Source organism: Phaenicophaeus curvirostris, chromosome 2, assembly GCF_032191515.1.
Source record: "Phaenicophaeus curvirostris isolate KB17595 chromosome 2, BPBGC_Pcur_1.0, whole genome shotgun sequence".
In the NCBI taxonomy this organism is placed as follows: Eukaryota; Metazoa; Chordata; class Aves; order Cuculiformes; family Cuculidae; genus Phaenicophaeus; species Phaenicophaeus curvirostris.
This window is the reverse complement of record NC_091393.1, coordinates 56,424,394-56,446,206: the sequence shown is the minus strand read 5'-3', so window position 1 is coordinate 56,446,206 and position 21,813 is coordinate 56,424,394. Positions and strand designations below refer to the sequence as shown.

The following is a 21,813-nucleotide window of genomic DNA, read 5'->3' as shown; positions in this document are numbered from 1 at the left end:
GTCTAGGTTGTGATTAATACTATCTCCTGATATTCCCAGAGCAGCGCTGGAGAGCCCCTCATTAGGAGATTCGAACTTGGTTTATGTTTTATGCCCCATGCTGGGCAGGGAATGAGTCTAGGTGTAGTCCCAGTCTGCTGCCTCACAGGCTCAGCAAGGAGGTAAGCAGCACCACTACCTTGCTGCTCCCTCCTGTGAGGCCTGGGAGGGCGTACAGGTGAAGCTCTCCCTTGTTTTGGGGCTGGTTGGTGGTACAGTTCTGCCACATGGCATTATCCTGTGGCAAAAGTACAGAAATTCAATCAGATATTCCTGTGGGATAGTGACTACCTTGTGTGATATTAACTCCTACTTCTGGGGGAGCCTGCTTGCAGTTTGGCTCCTGAATGAGTGCTGCTGCCAGGATAGAGGGGGAGAGAAGGGAGGAGGAGGAGGGTGGGGAAATGGGAAGCAGAGTTCAGCCCCTGGGAACGCCATGCCGCAGAATTAACTCTGGATGACCTGTATCCATGTGTGAGCATTCAGATTAACAGAGCCTGAGCCTCACAAGCCTCTTTGTAGAGCCCTACTTGGGTCCTCACTGGAGTTGTGAGCACACCTCTATGTTAGTGACACTCCCAGGACCATATGCTGATTCCCCTCAGCTTTGCAGCGAGCTGAGCTGTATTACAATTCTTTCCTAGTGCATTTAAAGAGGACATGTACATTTTCTTGAGTATGTGGCAGGAAACTGTTGGCAGATTTGTGATGTAACTTGCCTCTCTCCTGCATGATGGTGATGTTACTGGCTGGAATGAAAGGCATGGCTGGTCTAGAGCTCTGGACTGGGCAGCTCTGTCTTGATTTGGAAAGGTTTTGTCACCTCATTGGGTGAGCATAAAGCTAGGTTATCTTGGAAGTAAAAGCATGGTTTATGAGACAGGGCAAACAAAGCAGGGCTGGTTTTCCCCTGCTTTGGGAAAAGAAGGACCCTAGAGAGGCCTGTCCTACCCCCTCCTTCCCTGGGGGCCTGGGAAAAGCTTCAGGGAGCAATCAGCCAGACGCTTCAGGAGTGGGAGCAGCTGCAGGAGCAGGCAGCCAAGGGCTGTTGAGTGTGCAGATGCCTTCCTGTAGTTTGACCAGACTTTCTCTTCAGCATGTTAACTTGTCTGGTTTGCTATTCCCTTTCTTACAGCACTTCATCTCCTTATTTTCTTTCTTCTTTCAGTCTTTCACTCACAGTTTCTTCCAGCCTTTTTTTTTTCCTACAGTTTTCCACCCCTGGCTCCCACAGGAAACTCACTGCATTAACAATAGCCTCAAAAAAAAAATTTGCTTTATTTCCCTTTTTCTTCATCTCCAGACTATCCTTTCTGCTTGAACTCCAGGCTTTTCTGAACAAATTGTAAATCCAAGTTTTTACTTTATCTAGCGCTCTGGAGTTCCTTTGTAGATTGGCCTCCTGAGAAACTGTAGCAGAAACAATTATTGCTAAATAACAACATAGATTACTCCTGCATGACTTCTACATAAATAGAAGGCCCCTTAAGTAGCCAAGTCTACATTAGGAGTAGATGTCTATGACTTTCAGTAAATTCTTCCCACGCCCAAGTTTTCACAGGGCAAATTGAAAGTGCTTCATAAATGCTGTCCATCCCCATATCTCATAATGTAGGTCTGTATTCCCATTTGACTACGTCAGAGGCCACTACTAATATTGTGGTTGCATTTGAGGATTGCTGTCTGGCCTTCCAAGTTACCTGCAGATGACTGGATCAGTTCTTGAGCTGTTTGCTGCTGTTATTCGAATCTGTGTTATGAATGTGAAGGAATGTGAAATCCTAGATGGCCAGGGTTTGGGAAGTTGGCTATAAAAATAAATAGAGTAACATCAGTTAAATTTCAATTAGTTCATCAGCATTGAACAGCCTTTAACAAAGTGTGAGAGTAGTTTGAAAACCTAATGTGCAGTTCCCCATAAGAAAGATTCCTCCTAATCCTTCTCAAGAATTTCTTCACAAAGAACAACTTCGATGAATTTCCCTTATACGTTCCTGTAGCTTTTAAAGAAAAATATACTGGTCCCAGATCCTTCTCTCACATTTCTACTATTGACTCTGTTATCACACTAAATAGACATCTGGATATGCTAGATGTCTGAATGTGCCAGTATCTGAATCCACATGTATTTTGTGTTAGTTTGCTCCTAGTGAGCTAAATAACTGAAGCTTCCTAATTCCTGTGCACTATTCTTATATAGCATTTAAAAGCAAATCACATCTACTTCTGTGTCATTATTGCTTTGCGTCATGGACTCACTCCAAATAACATCTGTTACAATGTTGATACACAATGCATATTTTACAAGCTGTTTGAAAACATATTTACTCAGTGGACTAAAATTGTTTATCAGCGTATATCCAGTCCCAGGAGAATGTCTATTTTCTTTTCAAATTGAGAAGCAGAGAGGAAAGAGAGCAAGTTGGACAGTCCAGTGAAAGCTGTGTCAAAATCAGTCAACAGACCTACCCTGGAAATGTTCTAAGGAGTGAAAGATGTGATGCACTATCCTGTTGCTCTCACAGCGAGTTTTACCTTTCTAAAATAGTATCTTAAGTTTCAGCAAATGTGTGTCAAATATGTTTTGCCATCAGAGTGAAATGAAGGTGAGACAGGAAGCCTGTACATGACCACTAAACTCCTTTCATCTTGAAATGCATCCCATGTTACTGAATTTAGTAAATAATAGGTATTTTGGCAATGATTCAAATTTAGCTGTGCTGTAAGACTGTGGAAGCAATTGAAGATGAAAGCAAAATAGGGTCACACCAAAAAATTATTTTAGCAAGAAATAAACACAGTCACATTTGTGTGTGTGTTTCTGATACGTACCTATGAATGCTGTGAAATTTGTCAGGCTGGACTGAGGAGAATGCATACCCTTATTTGACTCTTCCCTTGTTACTGTATTTAATACCCGAGCCTATACTTTGCTCAGAAGAAAACACCAGAGAAAGCTTCTTAGATGATAAATGTAAAAAGGAATTGCAATTTCAGGTGCTTTATTCCCTTCTCTCTTCTCCAAAAAGGAGAACTAGCTACTTGTCCATCTCCAGTACTTGCACTGCAAAAAGTCTTCTTCCCTTTCTGTGAAATATGTGTTTGGTGAAAGCTAAGTGTTTCTGTCATTACCAGGACACTATTAAAACTGGCAAGTCCTCAATTTAACCTACCTTTTCTTTTTCTTTGCATCTGTTTAAGTAAGTTCTGCGTGATTAAAATTGATGCCTCTTCCCCCACTGAAAACACAAAACTTTTAACTTCATCCTAGAGCTCAGCTCCCAAACTCTCTGTGAGAAAGACTGCTCTCTGCAGCAGCAGCAGTACTGGATGTGGAAAAAAATGGACCTGAGAGATACTGGTTTGGATTTTAATACCTCAATATGCTTCTGACCTATCTCACTAGAGCTGAGCATGATATGCAAGTATCAGAAGAAAAACATGAGAAACATATCCCAGTTGCAGCTTTTAAGGGGTTCTTAGTGAGAGCATCTGTGGTCTTACTTAGCTGCAGATGAAAGAGACAAACTTAAAATAATGATGAGTTTACTTACAGGTTGCTGTCATCTGTCTGCTGTTATCTCAGAACTCTCATTTCACAAATGGAAGTAACTGCTTCAGATTTATCTACTCACAAATACTTTCTGGGCTGCTTGTATCAGGAAGTTTTATTCCATTTTCACACAGAATCACACAGAATAACCAGATTGGAAGAGACCCACCGGATCATCTAGTCCAACCATTCCTATCAAACACTAAACCATGCTCCTTAGCTCCTCGTCCACCCGTGCCTTAAACGCCTCCAGGGAAGGTGAATCAACCACCTCCCTGGGCAGCCTCTGCCAGTGCCCAGTGACCCTTTCTGTGAAAAACTTTTTCCTAATGTCCAGCCTAAACCTCCCCTGGCGCAGCTTGAGGCCATTCCCTCTTGTCCTGTCCCCTGTCACTTGGAAGAAGAGGCCAGCTCCCTCCTCTCCACAACCTCCTTTCAGGTAGTTGTAGAGAGCAATGAGGTCTCCCCTTAGCCTCCTCTTCTCCAGGCTAAACAACCCCAGCTCTCTCAGCCGCTCCTCATAAGGCCTGTTCTCCAGCCCCTTCCCCAGCTTTGTTGCTCTTCTCTGGACTCACTCCAGAGCCTCAACATCCTTCTTGTGGTGAGGGGCCCAGAACTGAACACAGTATTCGAGGAGTGGACTCACCAGTGCCGAGTACAGAGGGAGAATAACCTCCCTGGACCTGCTGGTCACGCCGTTTCTGATACAAGCCAAGATGCCATTGGCCTTCTTGGCCACCTGGGCACACTGCTGGCTCATGTTCAGTCGGCTGTCAACCAACACCCCCAGGTCCTTCTCCTCCAGGCAGCTTTCTAGACAGACTTCTCCTAGTCTGTAGCACTGCATAGGGTTGTTGTGCCCCAAATGCAGGACCCAGCATTTGGCCTTGTTAAACCTCATGCCATTGGACTCAGCCTAGCAGTCCAGCCTGTTCAGATCCCTTTGCAGAGCCTCCCTACCCTCCAGCAGATCGACGCTTCCACCCAGCTTAGTGTCATCTGCAAACTTGCTAAGGGTGAACTCGATGCCTTCATCCAGGTCATTGATAAAGACATTGAACAGGGCTGGACCCAGCACTGAGCTCTGGGGAACCCCACTTGTCACTGGCCTCCAGCTGGATTTCACACCATTTCCCACCACTCTCTGGGCCCGGCCATCCAACCAGTTTTCCACCCAGGAGAGTGTGCGCCTGTCCAGGCCAGAGGCTGACAGTTTAAGTGGATGATATCCTGAATAAATACAATAAGGCTTTACAGGGAAATGTCTTGGAGAATAATGAATGATTATATGCGTTGTGCTTCTTTTGTGACCCATAGGTGTGGAAGAGCACTCGCTTGACAACTCTCCTATACTGGATGACAGATCAGCACTTTACTCTGGAGTTCACAAGAAGCAATTTTACTTCGATGGCTCCTGTGAAAAACAGCCAGAGGATGACTCGGACTCACTTACTACTTCTCCCTCATCCAGCAGTCTTGATACTTGGGGAGCTAACCGGAAGCTGGTGAAGACCTACAGCAAAACTGATAGCCATGGCCTTATCAAGCCTCCCAAGAAACTTGGGACATTTTTCTCTTACCCTGAAGAGGAGAAGACCCAGAAAGTTTGCCGCTCCTTGACAGATGGGGAAATGAAGAAGAGCCTCGGCTCACTGAGCCATGGGGTAAGTACAGAAAGCATTTGCTTTTATGACAGCAACAGGCACAAGCACCATCTTCTGGTGTCCCTGGAGGAGATTCAGAGTGTAAGGAAGCAGATCCGATTGAAGAAAATGGATACTAACTATTCCTGTTCCAGAGCTTTTCTTTGCCAGCGCCCTGCTAGGAAAGGAGCATCTCCCACAGCTTGTGACCTACAATTACTGCGGCACAAAACGAAAGGGGGTGGAGGTTGTGGCTTCCCAAACAGAAGGCTACGAGGGCGCACTTCTGTCAGCGAGTTCAATATTACCTATGTGGTGGAGAGAAGCCTGTACAGTCACCTCAACCTCTCACAGCTGGTGCGTCCCGTTACTGACAGGACCCTGAGCAAGGCCGACAAGCAGGACCTGAGGAGATGCCTGCTGGAGGAGGATGAGGAGGCCAAGAGGAAGTGGGCTGCCACAGTGGATCGCTGTACTAAAAGGGTTCTCTTGAGAATCCACCAAAAGTCTGTGAGTCAAAGAGTTGTGATGAAGGCGGTCTTCCAGTTTCTGTGAGGTTGCAGTCAACACTTTTTGCTTTATACTTTTAACTAAAATTCAGTGCTTCTGCTTCCCTTGCTGTTAGAAACTCTTAAGCGCTGTAATTCAGCTGTAAGGGAATAGATTGATATAATCCCATCAGAGAAGAATTTTGTTGAGTCTGCAGTTTTTATGTGTACAGAATAACTCAATGAGAGAGAGCAAATATTACAAAATGCTGTTTTTCAAATTCACCTAGTGCAGAAATTGAGATCACTGGTAAACAGAGGAGCTTTGAGATGCTATAAACATTTTTTTTTTGTGATGCTTTGGGGGTTGGTATTCTCTTAAAGAGATACCAAGAGGTGAGCAAAATTTTCGGAGGGTTAGAGCATCCTTGGTCAACTGTGCTCTTATTTCCTGCTGTAGTTGCCTCATATTGGCCCTCCCCCTCTCAAGTCTGCATCTCATTAATTCATGTACCCAGCTCCGTATTCTCTGTTAAATACACATCTTTAAAAAGACGAGAAGTTTCACATTATGTGTACACTGCCCTCCTGCTTACTGCACACCACCACCAGAAGCGCCCCTTCTACTCTGTCCTTGGCCGCTGCTCCTTCTTTCTAGCATGGGGTGAAGGTGACACCTTCCCTCAGAGTGTTGTGGAAAGGGAACAAGGAGTGGCCAGAAAAGGAAATTGTGCAGTACAATGGGAAATTAAGTGATTTGACCACTTCAGAGAAATCCAAAGCTGCGTCCTGATTATATAATCCAATTTTGACAGTTCACTTAACCATGATGCTGAATTTCCTACGAACTGGCCTTTGGGGCCAACCAGGTCTCCAAGGCTGACACAGTTAGTCTGTTGTCTAGTTGGCAATGTAGATGTGTTCACTGCTTTAGTGGGTGGAAACAGCAGTGCACCCATAGTGTTAAGCAGCATATTCCAGTGAACAATACAGCAGAAACAGCTTTTCCTCGTAAACTACAGATTTCATTTTGAGAGGTCTCTGCTTTATTTCTTCAGATATGAGGTATTAATATAAGAGTAACAGCCTTGGTGTCCTTGAATAACCTGTGGGAGTTGACCATACTTTCATGGTTAACTTTTTGCTCTTCATCCACAAAATAAATAGGGTTTTTCTACCCAATACCATGAACACTCTCTCAGCAGCTTCACTATTCCTTCTGCATTGACTGCTTGCCCTGCCAATCACAGGGTACTGTTTATTTTCACAGACAATGTATTCAAAAGACATTGTTTTCCCATAAGGGTATTACAGTGCTAGGAGAAAACTTACTTGTCCTTCTGTGGGTTGAACAATAGGGGTATCTCAGGCAAAAGAGCATACTCATGGGTGCTAGAGATGCTCCATAATTAAAACTACTCTCTAAAACTATCTTTGTAAATATAGATGATGGAAACAAGCTTTTCAGGTCTTGTAGGTAGTCTTGCTATAGTAATTCTGTTATGAAAACCATCTGGACTGACTTTTGCTAATTCACAGAGATACAAATGGAGAATAAATGGATAGTGTTTTGTTGTTATTGAGGAACTCCTTAGTCAACTGCTCCTCCAGCCTCATTTGAATGGTATAAATGGTGGAGACATGCTTCTCTTACTAACCTTTTCAACACACTTCTTCCTGAAACTGCAAAAAACTGACAAACTTCAACTAATGCCACTCCTTCCTAGAAGCACTTCATGGATTTTTGCTGCAACCTCAGGGAAATTGCAATGCCTATGTATTCAGTGGAATTGGTCACTCTGTCTTGCCTTGCCATTCATTTTTATCATTTATATTTGTTTTAGTGACCTGGACATGCATGAAATTTTCAAATTGCATCAGTTTTTCTTTTCTCCCAAAACGATAATACTTTTGATTGCATGGCCATTCCATTGAATATCCCTCTCCTCATCCACAGACCTTTTATTTGGTACAGTATTGCCAAGGTTGCTACTGGAATATGGAGGTGAAAGTGAAATGTATGGGGAGGTCCATAATGAAACAATAAATATCCTTACTATAGTGCATTTATTCAGAAGCTTTTAACCAACAGACATTTTGCTCTCTGAGAAGACTGTTTTAGGAGGAGCTCTGGTTGGTTTGACAGAAAGATTTGCTCAGAGCAGTTCCAGATGTCCTCTCTTCATTGCTGGGGTTCACTGTGCGCTGTAGGATTAGTTCAAACATCTCTTCACGGGATGGCACTACTCATAGCTAAATGTGCTGTGATTCAAAAACTGATCATATTACTTGTGGTCTCAAATGCTTTCCAAAAACAATTTCTAAAAGCTATGCCATAGTCACATTGCCTTTTGGAATAAAAACACTTTTAAAAAGCTGTATGTCACAGCACTCTTTTTTAATGTCTAGTACAGCCTGGACAAAGCTGATTTCGAGTTATGGTGGAGTTTTGATGGGTGCAAAATCTGTCATCCGAGCACTGTAGGTACACAGCAGCTGACATAAAAGCTAGAAAAAAAAGAACTTCTTAAAAGCTATTGATATGCATGCTGATTAGCAGTGAACAGGAAGAATGTTTACTTTAATAGAACTAATTGATGTAACTGTTTGTTAAGTGGCACAGTTTATAGAACTTGCTTCTTCCTAATAGAATCTCAAAGCAAACTGGTAGTTCTGAGTTGGTGGATCTTCAATGACTCCCAAGTACTGAGTCAGGATACTGATTGAGCAATAGATCTTATCTCAGCTTTGCTTCCTATCAAGGCATCTTTGAAGTTGCTCTGTTGGGTAGTTAAGGCCCTAAGAACTTAAAGTTCACAAGTGGTTGATCTTCTGCTTCCTGTTTGTCTCAACTCCAACTCTGAAGCGAATACTTAGTTATCTGCCTGCCTCGTAACCCATGCTTAAAGCCCAGCGTTTAAGTTTTGCAAGTAAATTGTAACTGTGGTACCTTCATTTCCTTAGACTGCTTTGTGACATTTCTGGCAGGGCCAGGTATTTGAGTGCTGTGCAGCTGGTTGGTCAGTGGCCAAATAAAGGTCAAAGGTTTTACCTTCTGGATTGCAAAGCCAAAGCTGGCTTCTCTCTGAGCCCCCTAAGCGTCTAATCTTTTTTCAAGGGATACCAAAGCTTTAGCAGAGATTTATCTGCCACAGTTAAAGAATGGTTGACTGTGGAAATGGAACTGTACTGAGTTTGGTTGCACTCTACTCTTGGGAGGCAAGCATTGTCATAGCGCTGATTTTAGTTTCTTTATTCAGTTTGTTTATGCTGAACTGCATCTGTGCATTCAGCCAAAACTGAGTCACTCCAATAGGTGATTGTGTCACTGTAAACATACTTTCTCCCAGAAGTAGTGTAGCTGCCATGTATCATCACATGTGTGAGAGTAAATGCGTAACCTGGAATCAGGGCTTGCTGAGTCTCTGGGGACACAATGCTTATGGATAGCTGGGCTGTTTTTTCCCTCCTCTTACCAAAAGCTTGCCCTACAAGGCCTCTGGCATTTCCCTGTACTTAAGTGGAAATGGAGTCTATGCAGCTATTCCCAGAAGGTAGGTTATTCTATCCTTTATGAGATGGGTGGTTCTCTGTTTCAGTGCAACTGTGGACTTTTATGAAGACAGATGTGAATGCTGAGATGGAGCACCCTGGAAAACCTGATGCGTAAGATCAACAGTTTACTCAGACAAAAAAGTTGCTTTTCTTTTTAAAAAGAGTAGACAATAGATGACTGGACAGCAAGGAGACCTTAGGCCAAGGAGTTGTCTCTGGAAAAGACAAATTACGCAAATTGTGTTATAACAAATTACCTGATTTATAATTTCCCATCCTTTTGTTTGTTTATTTGTTTCCATTTTTGCAGACATTTGTGTTTTCACTGATGTTCTCCGAATCACAGATGTTTTGAGTGAGCTAATCATTGTGATAGAACTGTATCCATCATTGGGTTTTTTGTTTGTTTTTTTTTTTTCCAGAGAACCTGTAGCTTTGGAGGATTTGACTTGACAAATCGTTCTCTTCACATTGGAAACAGTTCTGACCAAATGGTGAGTTTTAGGCAAGGCGGCACAGACTTGAAATAGCATAAAGTTAAATGCGTAATGGAGTTATAATAGACTGGAGTGTAATTTGGGTCTGTAATAACAGTTTGAGTATCCAAGAAAGCAGAATATCTTTGTTAACCTCAAACTTCCTTAGCTTTGAGAATAACATACCCACCCGTATCCACGTGTGTATAAGTATTTATATGTGATATATGTAGAGAAGCAGCAACAAGGGATCAAAATGCATATATATCGGGGCACATCTGTGGGCTATTCTTATGTCTGACTCCCTCAGAGCCACCACCCCAGACAAAAAATTGCTTTACTTTCTTGGTAAAAATATTTACTATTTGGAATGACGAGGCAAACTTTAATTTGCTGGAAATCTGCAAATTATTTGGGTGAAGTCATCATGGAAGAGATTTATTATTTGTTTTCTCACTGTATCTAAGAGCTCTGGAGTAGACTAGGATCCCATTGTGCTGGGTGCTGTGCAATCGATCTCAGAGCTCTTTGTGTTTAAAAAAAAGACATCTCCCCTGAGAATTAATAGCATTTTGTATTACTCATGTTGATCCCAGTGTTACTGTTGGTCAGCTTGCGGCCAAAAATAACAGAAAAGAAAAGAGCCAGAACATCATACCAAAAGAAATTGCAGAAAGTGTTCTTTCCTTTTGTCCATCTATGTTTTTCTTTTCTGTTTCAACATTGGCTCTTATAACTTCTCCGGTCATTTAACTCAGGTCTATATTGTGAAATATTTTATATGCCAGCATTATATTATATTATTATTACATTATAAATCAGCTGGATTTTTGGAGTTATTTTTGGTTTTCTGATTTATTTTTTTTTTTACATCATAGATTACCCATAAATTGCCCCAAACTGTGGATGGTTACTTTATTCATCAATTTTCAACTCGGTAGAAAATTGACTTCCAAACTTAAAATATTTATCTTTAAACATAGATACTTCGGCATACTTTTTTCAGATTGATTTTGAAATAGGAAGGTGTGAAATCTAGATGTTATGTTTTTCCCTACTGGTATCAGTAATAGGAGAGGTGCAGTATGCCAAAATAATGTATGCAGATCAAGGTTTATTTCTTGAAAATATGTTTATTTCTTGAAAACACGTTTCTTGAAAGCATTTCCATTAAATGGAAAGCTGTTTGTTTGTTTGTTTTCCAAAAAATAAGACAAAGAGCTGTCCTTTCTACTGAAAGACTAGAAGTTACCAAAGAAGTTGTAATCACAAAGAACTTGTAAAGGAAAAAATAGAGTTGTCAGAAATGAAGTACTGGCTTAATTTCAGAGAAACTTTATGGGAGAACATCAGTAAAGTAGCAAATATTTAGAAAAAAAAAAGAGATAAATCTTTTATGAATAATATAGTGTATACTTATTTTAGGTTTTGGTATCTTTTGTACCTATGTGGTCCTCAGAAGGATTATTGAACCAAGTCAGAGGTCAAATTTAGTAGTCACTCAATTTGTCCAAACGGATTTTGGTACTTTTTGCATTGTGATTTTTGGTGCTCCCAATTGAGAGGATGCCGATAATAGCTCTAGTAGAGCTACAATCCTGACATGCTGTAGAACAAAAGACTGTCTTTATCGTACTGCCTGGACGGTTTGAGTAAGGGCTGAGTCATACAAGTAAGTTTGGCAAGGTGTCAACTGCTCCATGTTCATGTTTTGTGTGTGCTTGTGGCATAAGTAAATGCTAGGTATCTTGAGCTGATTTAGAAAAGGTTAAATGTGTTCAAAGCAGCCTTTGTCATCCTGTATATATAGACCAGCTAATTTAGTTTGGCAGTAGCCTGCTGTATGTCTTAAGAATAGCTGTGCAAGTGTAGCCTTCTACCATGACTGATGGAGTTAGTAGCTTTTTTTTACCATTTTTTACGAACGCTCCACAGTAAAACTACAGAGATGGTCATCAAGAGAGGTTAACAGAATGCCTGTCTGAAAATAAAAAGTGAATTTTGGTTACCAAATATAGGTATCCACATACGTATATATACACACAGATATATATTTGGCCAGGATCTCAGAGGTACCTTTACTCCTGTTACGCTGTGTATAGTATTGACCAGTATGAGCCACAGCTACTGTTGTATGCCCTGCAGAAGGGCTTGGTCTGAAACTGGAGTTTTCTATCAGGTCTGAAAGTGGAGTTTTCTGTCAGGTCTGAAACACAAAGGGATAAAGATGTCCTAACAGACCCCAACACACCTACACACAGTACCTGCAGAAAAGGTTACAAATCATGCCTTACCAGTCCACTTACCTTATTCATACTGTCATTTGCACAAGGTCTCCACAGTGAATTTAGAGCAGTAAACAGGACACCATGCTGCTGTTCTGTGTCTGCCTGGATGCCTCCACGACGACTCTTGACTGAGGAGGAAAATGGGTCTTGTACTTTACACGCTTAAAGCCTATTTTATTTTGCAGGGCAAAGAAGGAGACTTTGTTTATAAAGAAGTGATCAAATCACCGTCTGCATCCCGTATATCTCTGGGCAAAAAGGTGAAGTCTGTAAAAGAAACCATGAAGAAAAGGATGTCTAAAAAATATAGCAGCTCTCTGTCTGAGCAGGTATGCAAGGTCTGCAGTGGAATCCGCTTAATAATGTAGAAGTGATAATCAGTATTGATCCCCACGCTTCAAGGCACCTCTGAAGAAATTTCTAACAGGACTATATAGTGTGGCTTATTCCTGTGTTCTTATAAAATCCTTCATTGTGAAATGGCTTCCTATAGAAGCCAAACCGTGAAAATGCACTTTCAGATTTTCATTCAGGTAGCTCATCAGCAGAAGCCTGTGGTTGATGCAGTTACACGTCTTGCTCTGTGTTTCCATTTCTTTATCTATCATCATTATTTATTAAGCGAACCAGTCTGTGACACAGGGTCGCAGTAATATATTCAATCTTCAATTTACACCTTAGTTTAAATTCCCAGCATAACTTCACATACATGGTTCCTCTCTGCTACTACAGATCTTTGTTCCATCATAATTTGCCCTCTGCTGCAGCCCATTAAAGCAGATGCACAATTTAGGCAGGAAGAGGCATCCCACAGAAGATTTTCCTATTATTCTTTCATTACAGATTTTTATAGCTTATTCTTAAAGGCAAACCTGATGTACATTAGTTCTAAATTAGGCTTTGAATTTCAGTGGCCTAGGAACAATTGCTGTCTTTTTTCCTTTTGGTTTACTTTGGGTTCCTTGCTTTGGTGGAGTGTCAAAAATTCTTCCAGCATTTGTTTAAAACCAATCTTGGCACTTGAAACATGTAATAGCTTACAAAGCTGCTGGGAGAGCTGAGCTCTCTCTGGCTAACATCGCCCCCAGGTGGCCTCGCACCGGCCGGATATGCTTGTCTAGCTCTCTCTAAGATTAACTTGACATCGGAATTCATATGCTGGGACCACTTTTTTTTTTTCCTGATGATACTGTAGCTTGCAAATAACAGTTTTCATCTAAAAGCTTTATGACCACACATCACAACACAAATTCTTCTTGGATGCAAGCTACAGCTGGTTTGTTTTTTCAAACTTTTTGGCAGAGTCATTCTAGAATATTTGTACCTTTCTAGCATAATAAATTAAACCATGTGTCAGTATTTCTTTCTGCCTTCAAAAAAAACCAAGCAAAAGCTATTCTAGCCACAAGTATCTGCTGCTTTACTTAAACTGCACTTCATGGAGGCTTACAGAATTTCAATTTAGGAAAGACCCTGTCTGATTTCCTGTACTGCGTGACTGAATGAAAAGAGGAATTCCCTCATCTATTGCAGATGTAGCAAAATCATTTTATATTTATGTTTATATGGGTTTATACTATACACAGGCTGCATTTTCTGGTTAATTCTTTTTTTTTTGCCTCAAGGTAAATGAGTACAGATATCAACAGATCTCTGCAAAAAATGCACATTGCTGTGTGTCTTACTTGTATTGCCTGATTTTTTTGTGTTCATCTTCGTACAAAATCCTCATTCAGAGAGTTGAATTTGGCATTAACTTTTTTGCAAGTACTGCTGGCAAAAATGTCAGCTATCATAAAAGCTATTGGGTTGGAAGTTTTGTGGAATGTTTCTTTCTACTTTCTACTTACAGTACTAGCCTTTTCAGACTGACTGTTTGCACCTGTCCCTGGTGTCATGCCTAATAAAGTGGGGCTTCTGCCACCCCTGAGTGCTACTAAATAGATAGACAAGTATAGAATGCTTCATCCTCTTTGGTAAAGAGCAGGAAAACTGAATTCCTTGGAAATGAACAAGTAGCTTCTGTGAGTGCCTGTGTTCAGTTAGCAGACTGAAATGGTTCAATCCTTTTCAGGAGTCCAGCCCTGGAGTCATGCCAGGTTCTCCACAGTCACCACCACCAGACACTGACTCCCTGGACAAACCCAAGCTGAAAGCCGGTGGCTCAGTAGAGAGCCTGAGGAGTTCCTTAAGCGGTCAGAGCTCAATGAGTAAGTTTGATTGTAATTGCATTGCTCCATTTCTGTGGCTTCAGGAAGCAGCAGTCTTCACAGTAAGCAGAATCAGAGAAAGTCAAAGCAGAATCAGTGATTAAGAAGCAGAATGAATGATGTGTTAGTCATTAAGCATTTACGAAGAACTGTAAGCTCTTTGGTGCAGAGATGATCTTCTTTTCCTTTGTGTTTATACAGAGCCCTGAAAAAGTGAAATCCTGTTTTCTGGGTCTACTCGGCCCTCATATTGTAATATAAATGATTGGATTTAGAATAGCAATCCTTGACCACTGGTAAACAGGCTCATCTTTACACTAAATTTCTCTGAAATCTCTGTCCTGATGGGCTTTGCACCCCCCCTTTAGAGAGACCTTGAGGTTCTCTCCTTAACTAGTTAGAGGAGTATTATTTGAAGTTCTCTAATTAAGACTGTCTCTACACAAAAACAAGCTTAAGTGGGACACTGATGGTGTGAAGTTGCTTTACTATGAATTACCGACCAATAGACACCAAGGACATATTGGGGGGAAAAAACTGAAGAGAAAGTTCCATTTTTAAATAACTGGAAGTGTGTTATGTTGCCATAAAAACAAATGTTACTACGTGATGAGGATTCTGGAACCCTCATGCAGGATTCAGAACTTATTTTCCTCATGCAGCTGTTCTTTTTCTTGGGGAAAACTTCCCAGAAAGATGACATTTCCTTTGCTGTACTACAGATGAGACACTAGTTTATATTACAGTTAAATATACAGTTAAATATTGAGGAGCTGAGTTTGGGAAAACAGGAGTGCCAAGTAGATTAACTAACTCTCCTATCACTTGTGCATATAAGAAATAATAGCTATTAAGGGCTTTAACTTCAATTACCATGTTTTATGGAAAGATGACCCGTTTTCAGTCCTGACTGCTTCTGAACCTTCTTCACAAAGAGATTCTTTTTTTGTGAATTAATACTGTGTCTCTCACACAGGTGGTCAGACAGTGAGCACAACAGATTCCTCAACTAGCAACAGGGAGAGTGTGAAATCAGAAGATGGTGATGATGAAGAGCCTCCTTACAGAGGACCGTTTTGTGGAAGAGCCAGAGTTCACACTGATTTTACTCCAAGTCCGTATGATACAGACTCTTTGAAGCTCAAGGTACCAGCTATGTGTGGTTTTAAGGGGTCAAACATTTATGTTGGCATAATTCTTAATTAAGAGCTCTTTGCAAGAACTATACAATTCTTAGTCTTCTAATGAGTTTACTCTGGTCTTTGAAGCCCTTTAACTGGTCCTATTTTTATAAATTTAAGGTTTGCTTGAATGATATCAAATTGTTATAGAACATATATACATATATATAAAAAAAATATTAATATTTCTCCATATCCAGGGAAAGACACTTACATCTTTAGTTTCTGGAAAAATAAAAATGTGCCACAAAGATAATTTCTGTGTTGCAAGGGATGTGTTTGAAGGATTGGACGAATACTTTCTCTGCCACAATGAATTAATCCATCAATGGAAAAATTTTCAAAATGCTTGGAAGAAATGTGGTTGTGCCTGCACATAGCGTCTCTTAGAGGGATTTTGGTTAATAAAACTTGTTTTGAGTTAATATTGAATCACTTTCCTGGCTGTGAGTTGTCACTGCCCTTTGATGTTTCTGGATATCAGCTTTTACTTTTTTTAGTTGTGCTACATGTGGTTCAAACTATTTGACTCCTTACATTCATTACTTAAAATTTCAAGGGCAGGTATTACCTTACATACATCCGCTTTGATAGGAATCTCTTTAACGATGCAGAAACAGTTTTGCATCTATTTCTTTCTTGTGATCAGGAGCACGTTAGGAATAGCAGCAGTGTTGCATGGTTTCTTCTGCATAGGCCTTCTTTCCTCAGGGGTTCTTATATGAGGTTGTGCCCATATGCACTGAGTGTATTCTTATTTGTACCAGTTTGAGGTAGTTGCACAGCTTAGAGACGTTTGTACAAAACAGCAGTGATGCACCACTGAGGCGTAAGGTTTGTGAATCCGGACAGCTGGGGTCCTTGTTCTTTAGTTCATTTGCTCTTCGATCTTAGGCGTGTCACTTAATTCTCTTTTCTTCCATTTGTAGAACAAGTATTATCAGACATCTTTGCAAGAGCTGTGGTTAACCTTTTGAAAACTTTAGAGGGTTGTCCATCCTGTGTACATGAAAATCTAAGAGAAAGTATCCATCAGAAAACATAATTAAATGGCGTTCTTGCTTCTTTGATCTGCAGAAAGGTGACATTATTGATATAATCAGCAAACCTCCCATGGGCACTTGGATGGGCCTGTTGAACAACAAAGTGGGCACTTTCAAATTTATCTATGTGGATGTGTTAAACGAAGAAGAAGAGAAACCAAAGCGCCCCACCAGGAGACGCCGGAAAAGTAGACCACCCCAGCCCAAGTCAGTTGAAGATCTCTTGGATCGCATCAACTTAAAGGTCTGAATTCTGTCTTTCTGTTTACTCTTCAGTTTTGCTTGTGGGAAGGGGGGCCACACCTTTGGAGTTGTTAGTTTTGAAAGCTGCATGCCAGATTCATAATCCTAAGGAGCATGGCATCACTTAGCAGAATTGGGTCTCAGCTGCAGAGTGAAAATAGCTGAGGCCAAGCAGAACTATCAGTCAGGCTTGATGAAGTGCTGCAGGCTGCAAGTTGTATGCATTTGGAGACTGTAAATCATTACATAGTATTGCTATGAGCTAACACTTAAAAAGCAAGCAAAAAGTGTAAAACAATAATAGTTGTTGCCCTGTCTTTAAAGAGGAAGTGTTTTTCCATGTTTCTGTTCAGAAGAGCTAGGAATGAACTGGTGTGGCTCTTGTTCTCCCTTTGTACTTGTCCCTTCATTCAGAGCTGTGCCACGTTGTGCATCCAAGTAGCATGCTACACAGGCTGTTTAATACAGTGCATTCCAAATATGTGCATCATTCTAGTCCTGGCACAGCTACCTCCCTGAACTCTAAGTAATGTTTATAGAGGCTATAATAAGTCTGTAATTTTGCTGTTATACAGTGGTTTGCCTTTACTGGTTGTGAAAATCTCTTCCAGTATCTTCATTGACAAAATCAGTTGAATAAATATGTTGTCTTACAGCTGCTCTTCTGTTTTTCTTTCTTTTTTTTCTCTTCCCTTTTATGCAGGAGCACATGCCCACTTTTCTGTTCAATGGTTATGAAGATCTGGATACTTTTAAGCTCTTAGAAGAAGAAGATTTGGATGAACTTAACATCCGAGATCCTGAACACAGAGCTGTTCTCCTCACAGCAGTGGAACTTCTGCAGGAGTATGACAGTATGTGGGATGTTTGAGGTTTTCACTTTTACTAGAGCTCTGCCAAGAACCTTGTCAACCCCTTGAAGCAGAAAACTGCTTCCAGGATTTTGATCTTTTTTTTTCCCTAATGTAATTTTCAGGGTAATCCTGTGTAACAACATGTAGATTTTTGAGGAGCAACTTAAGACTTGCATTCATTTCCCCATAATTCTTTTGTTCATGTACCCAGCTTATTCAAGTGATGTCAAGTGCAACACACACTCCCTTTAGAATACTGATATTCAGAAATAAATCCTGAGATAACCTATTCAAAATAAGAAGCTGAGACATGGAGAATAAGAAAGAAGAAACTTCTAGACTAGAGGGAATAGACTGAGGTTATCAAGGGTAAGAAAAATATCAAAGAGTAGAGGGCTGTGAAGAAGGGTAGTGTGAATTAAACTTTCTCCTGTTTTACCTGCATATGCATATGATTCTTGAAATGTTCATTGCAGGACTGTACAGGTAGCTTCAGTTTGTACACATGATGGCACAGCATTTTTCAAGGGGAGAAAATAAATCAATCAAGTGCAAAGAGTCAAAGACAGTGACCCAACTATCTAAGACACAGCAGTGCAGTTCTGCTCATTGTACAGATGATCTCAGGCAGGTGGTTGCAAAGACGAGGGAAAGCAAACTATGGCAGTCAAATTTGATTATGTCTTTGCTGCATAGGAGGAAGCAGGACTGTACCAGCAGTCGTGGTAGAGTCATGATAAAGTAGAATTCTTTGAAAACAAAATGTAGCTTGAGACAGGAATTTAGATGCACTCAGTACCTAGTTGCATAAACTGAAGACAGTGCTGAATTTCTCTTTCTTCCCTAAGTGTCAGCAAAAGTTCCCACCAAACAGAATCAGTGGAATGGGTTGTTTGAGGGTTTTCTCAGTGGCTGCTGTGCAAAATCCTGTTTTAGCTTAAACTGCCATAACAGCAGTTTAAATAGCTGCTTATTAAGTGGGCGGTGCTTAATTCTGTTATAGAGAGATGTGTGATTAGTATCTCTAGACAAGGCTGTGTGGCCTGGGTTTTCACTGACATGTAGCTTTCCTGTTCATTTTGTTTCCCAAAGAGGCATCCAAGGTTTTTTTCTACCCTCATCTACACACACACCCCCAATAAAACTGCAGTTGCAAAATTAGATTCTTTCCACTTGTATCAGAGTAGCTTTTTATCACCTAATATGAGCTGCTCTTCATTATTTACAAACCAATTTAGAATGCTCACTTCCCTGGAGTAATAATTTTTTTAGGGCCCTTCAATTTTGGTTTGAAAACTTGAAGAGCTATGTAATGTAGTGGTTGGAAAATAGAAATTCTATCTCAAAGTCAGAGTGATGAGTAGAAAGAGAAGTGGAGACCAGACAGCTGAAACCTGGGAGGTGCAACAGCGTTTAATTCCCCCCCCATAATTACTTTTCATGCACTGAGAATAGGAATTGGAATAGCCAAGAAAGAAAAAAAAAAACACCACAACATAGCATAAACTGTATCCTTGCATCATGAAGTTGGTTTTCTGTATCTGCAGCTTCAGATTTAGTTTCTTTACATGATATGATTTCTGACCATCTGGATAAATTCCTGGAATCCAGTCTATGCAGTCTGAATGGACGACACTTGAATGCTGGCTGTTTGCACAGACCAAAGAAGGATTCTTTTACAACTAGTCTCTCGAAGGGGGAAATTGTCCTTTCCCCCTTCATTAGGAGACAATATCTAACTTTGCCAGACCCACTCCTGATCCTTCCTCTTGATCCCTTCTGGAAATTAGGTCAGAGTGAGGATTTTATTCTTTTTTACTTGATTTCATTCTTTTCAGTGCTTTTTTATTTGTTTCAGTTGTTGGGGTTTTTTGAAATATTAAAAGGAATTTTGACACTGTAATTTATAAATAAATTTCCATGGTTGTAAGTTGCAAGGCAGCTAAGGAGCATGTGCAGTCCATTCTACTTTCATTATGTACTGCACTGCTCTCTCACGCTCATGTTGAGGCTGTTTCTTAATCCTTTACTAAACAGAATCAACGTTTCAGACGTTTATGGTGGCTGTTCCTAATGCTCGTTCGTTTCTAAAATAGTGATCTGATACAATTATTACAACAGGGAAGATCGCAGAATCACAGAATTTTTTAAGTTGGAAAAGAACTTTAAGATCGTCACGTCCAATTGTAAATGTAACACTGCCAAGTCCACCACATCACTAGGTGCCACATCTGCGCATCTTTTAAATACCTCTAGGGATGGTGTCTCAGCCACCTCTCTGGGGAGCCTGTTTCAGTGCTTGACAACACTTTTCAGTGAAGTAATATTTCCTAATATTCACCTTCCCTGGTGCAACTTTAGGCCATTTCTTCTTGTCCTATCACTTGTTACTTGGACAAAGAGACCACCATCCACCTGGCTACAGCCTCCTTCCAAGTTGTTGTGAAGAGTGATAAGGTCTCCCCTCGGCTTCCTTTTCTTCAGTCTAAACAATCTCAGTTCCCTTGGCTGCTCCTCATAAGACTTGTGCTCTAGACCCTTCACCAGCTTCATTGTCCTTCTTTGAAAGCACGAGATAATGGTGTTGGAAATGGAAGGTTGAGAAGTTCATCCAAATCTTCTGTTTGCCTGTTTTTCACTGTATTCTCACATCCTCTAGGTAACAGCGACCAGTCAGGATCTCAGGAGAAACTTCTCATTGAAGGCCAAGGCCTAACCGGATGCTCTCCTCGGGATTCTGGCTGCTACGAAAGCAGTGAAAACCTGGAGAATGGTAATGATGACAGCAATGAGCCTATAATCCCTGCAGCCTTTTTTCAGTAGATAACTTCATATATTTTCTGCTCCTCTTCCTAGCTACACAAGCTGTTTCCTACTTACATTTCTTCTTTGCTCTGATTGGCTCTTTCCCTCTTGGCTTGAGCCATTGGTTTTCATTGATACTGTTTCTAATTTATTGTTTTGCATAGGTAGGAAATGGATCAGATTTCACAAATAATCTTTCTTTTGTGATCCTGAAGCGACAGGCATACTCACAGCCATATCCCACCTTGTCCACTCCCTGTCATATTCTCATGCAACCATATCTTATGAGGTTTACGCTACAAGGGATCACTGTCAACAGAGAAGTCACCAAACTCCACTGAGATTAGCAGGGTTTCTTCTAAACCCACAGAAAAACTGTGTAGAAAAAGATTTCTATGTATTAGACCATACTTTTGTGTTTGCTTAAGGCTGCATGTTTCATTCTTGTCTGATCAGAAGCCAGCTGCAGAGATTTAGGACCTTTTAATGTATGAACACTGGCAAGTTAAATTAATGGAGAAGCTGGCAATTAAATAAACGACGAAGAAAATGCTTGTGAAATCAACTCCCATTACCTTATCTTGCATCAGTGAAAGGTATTGCACTGAAAAATTACCAAGACAGATGATAATAGGGATTACCCTCTGTGTTCTGAAGAAATCAGGTTGTTGTGCTGACTGAGCATGCTTTACTTGAAGGGTGGTGTAAAGTTGTCAGTAAGAATGAAATATTAAAATAGATTAAGTAGTCTTGGGTTTGGCATTGTCATTCCAAGCATTTGAGGCATGGCTTGGCCTCAGACTGCCTGGTTTTGTGACTAACATACAGTATAATCAGGAAACCAGGAAGAGAATAAATAGAGATACTCCATGCCCCTTGCCTTGGCTGTTTTTCCAATTTAAAATATGAGCTAAAGATCTTTCCATTAGTATATGCATTTTCTGTCAGTCTGCTACTCAGAAATAACTATTTATTGAAGAAAATAGCAATTTGCTTTGAAGCTGAGTGCCTGAAATTGGCAATATACTAAATTCCTGAAAGCACAGAGAAATTTTTTTATTGAATATGAATCCCCATACAGTAGGCATGCTGGAATATAATCATAGCTAAATATATGGCATACGTGACAGCCTTCTTTCCTTTTTATCTCTAAGTGCCATCATAATGATAGCTGTTGCACTGAAGTTAAATTGCTGCCTGTACATTTTCCTTATTTTAACAATATAATAAAAGCTTTAGAAAGCCAATTGTCATTGCCTATCTACTTAGATACTTACTATTACACTTAAACTAATGTTTCTATCTGAGTTTTGCAGAATATGAAATGCTGATGATGATTTTTATATTGCTTTTCATGTATAGCTTACTGCATTTCTGCGTCATTTTTGCTCACAAATGCATTTAGTGCTTCTTTTGGAAACTGTTGTGAAAAGAA

At 40.5% G+C, this 21,813-nt stretch overlaps 1 protein-coding gene across 8 annotated transcripts in view; it reads left to right on the top strand.

Annotated features, from left to right (window-relative positions):
- LOC138718016 (SAM and SH3 domain-containing protein 1-like) overlaps window positions 1-21,813 on the top strand; it is a 550,517-nt gene that overhangs the window by 519,652 nt on the left and 9,052 nt on the right. For 7 of the 8 annotated variants that reach the window (XM_069852137.1, XM_069852136.1, XM_069852142.1 and 4 more), the window contains exons 10-17: window positions 4,910-5,745; window positions 9,701-9,772; window positions 12,228-12,371; window positions 14,117-14,252; window positions 15,229-15,398; window positions 16,511-16,720; window positions 17,423-17,573; window positions 20,233-20,346. In XM_069852137.1, coding sequence (XP_069708238.1) covers window positions 4,910-5,745; window positions 9,701-9,772; window positions 12,228-12,371; window positions 14,117-14,252; window positions 15,229-15,398; window positions 16,511-16,720; window positions 17,423-17,573; window positions 20,233-20,346 — 1,833 coding nt within the window. The remainder of the gene's footprint in view (window positions 1-4,909; window positions 5,746-9,700; window positions 9,773-12,227; window positions 12,372-14,116; window positions 14,253-15,228; window positions 15,399-16,510; window positions 16,721-17,422; window positions 17,574-20,232; window positions 20,347-21,813) is intronic. The other variant, XM_069852143.1, reaches the window with a different exon arrangement.